The sequence below is a fragment of the Pyxicephalus adspersus genome, chromosome 8 (genome assembly GCF_032062135.1).
Source record: "Pyxicephalus adspersus chromosome 8, UCB_Pads_2.0, whole genome shotgun sequence".
Taxonomy (NCBI): Eukaryota; Metazoa; Chordata; class Amphibia; order Anura; family Pyxicephalidae; genus Pyxicephalus; species Pyxicephalus adspersus.
Window position 1 is genome coordinate 61,306,433 of NC_092865.1, and position 2,835 is coordinate 61,309,267.

Consider the following 2,835-nt stretch of genomic DNA (forward strand, 5'->3'; position numbering starts at 1 on the left):
AAAAAAAGTTGTGTCTGTCCAAATATTTATTGACCTAACTGTATATTACATACACACTGGGGTTGTGAGCTCCCCTTAGAAACAATGATTAATATGTTGGTGCAATACACATCCTGTCATCCTGTAATATTAGGCAGCGCTGTAAGAAGGGTTGCAAATGACAGACAGTGACACAGGAGGAGGAGAGAACCCTGCCCCGAAGAGCTTACAATCTAGGATGGGGGAATGATATGATCGACCTCAGCGCTAAATAAAAGCACAGATAGATAGATATAGAAAAATAAACTCCCCTGCTGAAGTAGGCACCATCATAGTCTCTATTTAGATCTACAATTGCCAAGGTGCTTCAGTGACTTATCACCAGAGGAATGCCTAAGTGTAACTGTTTGGGCAACATTGTAGTCAGTGAGATTTTGTAATGTGCATGGTCAACTCAATGTTAGACTTCTTTACAAATCACACTGCAATATGAACATAAGTGCACTATGCAGAGTAATTACCTAGCTTTGAAATAAAATGTCTAAACACTGAAATAACAGCCCTGTTTTACAAAAAAAAAAAAAAAAGAATCTCCAAAATCCCCCACCAACCCTGCCCCTATTCCCCTTTGTCTTGTCTGGCTTGTTGGTTATTGGTTTAAATTTGTTTATTCTGATCGCCTAGGGTTGCTGGTCAGGGTACTGAATTGTATCTTTCAACTAGGCTAATGCGTTTGACGTTTAGGGTCCATTGCTTTCTTACAATATCTGTTCATGTTACTACTAGGCTAATAGAAGATTTGTCCTGATGTGCCACCCACACCATTTCTTGTTTGTTGTATTTCCCCTCTCTACATCATGTAAAATATTTGTATAATAATTTTTTTGAAAAATGTTAATAAAAAATGATTGAAACAGAAATAAAATGTTGACCATTCCCTACCTTGTGATCACAGAGAAGGCATTTGGCTTATTTGTAAGGGCCTCCTTCAGCCCAGGCCCCTGTGCCATTACTCGAGATGGGTAGCAGCCTTCTGTCACTCCAACCTTAAATGGGCTTTTTGGAACCGGTTCATCATCATACGTCACCTTCACAGAGTGGACACCTAAAGACAAAGATTTTGGTTATGCATTTGCATATTAATAAATAATAAAAATCCTTTAACTGGCCTGCAGTGGAAACAGAAGTTTAAAAAAAAGGAAAACGCCACACAAGAACCAACAATTTTATGGAAACTAACATAGAGGACGATTAGAGTAGGAGATGCCTTACAGCAACCCTTTCCTTGAACGTTTAAACACTTGGCACGTTTAAACACTTTACTTTGACATGACAGGGTCTCTGGAAGTAAAAAAAAAACCCACAATAATCTATTTCAATTTCTTACTTGCAATGTAATTCCTAATGAATAAATATTTTTTTCATTTACCTGCAATGTGCCTTTACATTTGTTACAAAATTTGACTACTTCAGGTACAGTCAATTCATTAGCACAGCCCCCTTCCTATCTCCGTATCATAGCCCTCTTCTAAAAGATTTTTTGGTGCTGGTCCAATAAATCTGCCACATTCTATCAGAACCCTACATAACCTTTACGGAAGAAGGAAAAAAGTAAACACTGTAGATTGCAACAAAAGTTACAGGTTTGACTGAGACACATTGAATTCAAGATGACCGCACTAAACAGTTGCCCCATGGCTTTGGGATATGTACACATAAAAAATATATTAAATGCACAGGGTGACAACAAAAGGCAGTGGGAGGGGGGGGGGGCAACTGGGTGCTTTGTTTTATCTTTAAAGCAGAAAGTAAACATGAATACATCAAACCGTAGTTGCTTCTCTCTATGCACAATGTATTTTGGGCAAGAAAAGTGGCTTATGTTTTCACAATTGTGCACATTAATGGTGGACTTATTGTATCAAGTTATTGGCAATTGGAGTTTTCAGCAGGTCTTAACAGATATTGCAATACTTTAATATCCAATGTTGCAATGTTGTAAGAGATACTTCATGGCTTAAGGGCACAGATGGATTGATGAATACTAATGGGTAATTAATGCTTTTATTCTTTTCATTATATTTGGATGATAACTTGCTCCCTTGCACCTTTCCATAGTCCTTTCTGGTACTCCACCCTTTATGTTTCGGGAAATCCAGATGGCAAGGAATCATGTTTCATCTGGTGGTAATGCCCTAACTTGCATACATTCTTGTCAGGGGTATACAACCTTAAAGGCAAAGTCCTAGATTGAGAACCCAAAAATGACCCATACCATGACTGTTGAACAAACCTGATGATCTACTACATTACAGCCAAACTTTAATATTTTCATGTTTTTAATGTTAGAAGCAAAAATCTCTACAGTATGGAAATAGTGCTAGTTCAGACAGAGATTTTGCAACAGCTTCAGGGCAGCTCTACCACCTTCCAGAAGGTGATCTACCACTGCTCCATGCAATTTACCAGTGAAAAGAGTGTTTCAATGATTAGCAGTGAAAGGCAATGACATGCGCTCACAATATCCAACAGGTGGGTGCAATGAATCCCATGTTCTGAAATGATACTTGCAGCATCTACCAGTCAGCTGTACACTCGCGCCACTGCAAGAACAAATGGCTGAGCTGATCAACAGCAAGGTCTAAAGGCAACACAGTGGTAAAGGCTTCCCTAGTGTCTGTGTAACAATCCATAGTGCATACAGCAAAGCCATACTGCTTTGGAACCAGTGCACCTTCCTTCCCATATAGAGTGTCTGAGTTACTAATTTAAAGAACATAACAACTGACAATTCTTGCAGGAAGTATTTGAATAGTGAAATTATTCTTTCCATACATTTCCATATACCAAGACCCC

At 38.6% G+C, this 2,835-nt stretch overlaps 1 protein-coding gene across 1 annotated transcript in view; it reads right to left on the reverse strand.

Moving 5' to 3' along the window:
- FLNB (filamin B) overlaps positions 1-2,835 on the reverse strand; it is a 124,723-nt gene that overhangs the window by 38,947 nt on the left and 82,941 nt on the right. The window contains exon 13 of the mRNA XM_072421220.1: positions 922-1,084. Within this exon, the coding sequence (XP_072277321.1) occupies positions 922-1,084 (163 nt within the window). The remainder of the gene's footprint in view (positions 1-921; positions 1,085-2,835) is intronic.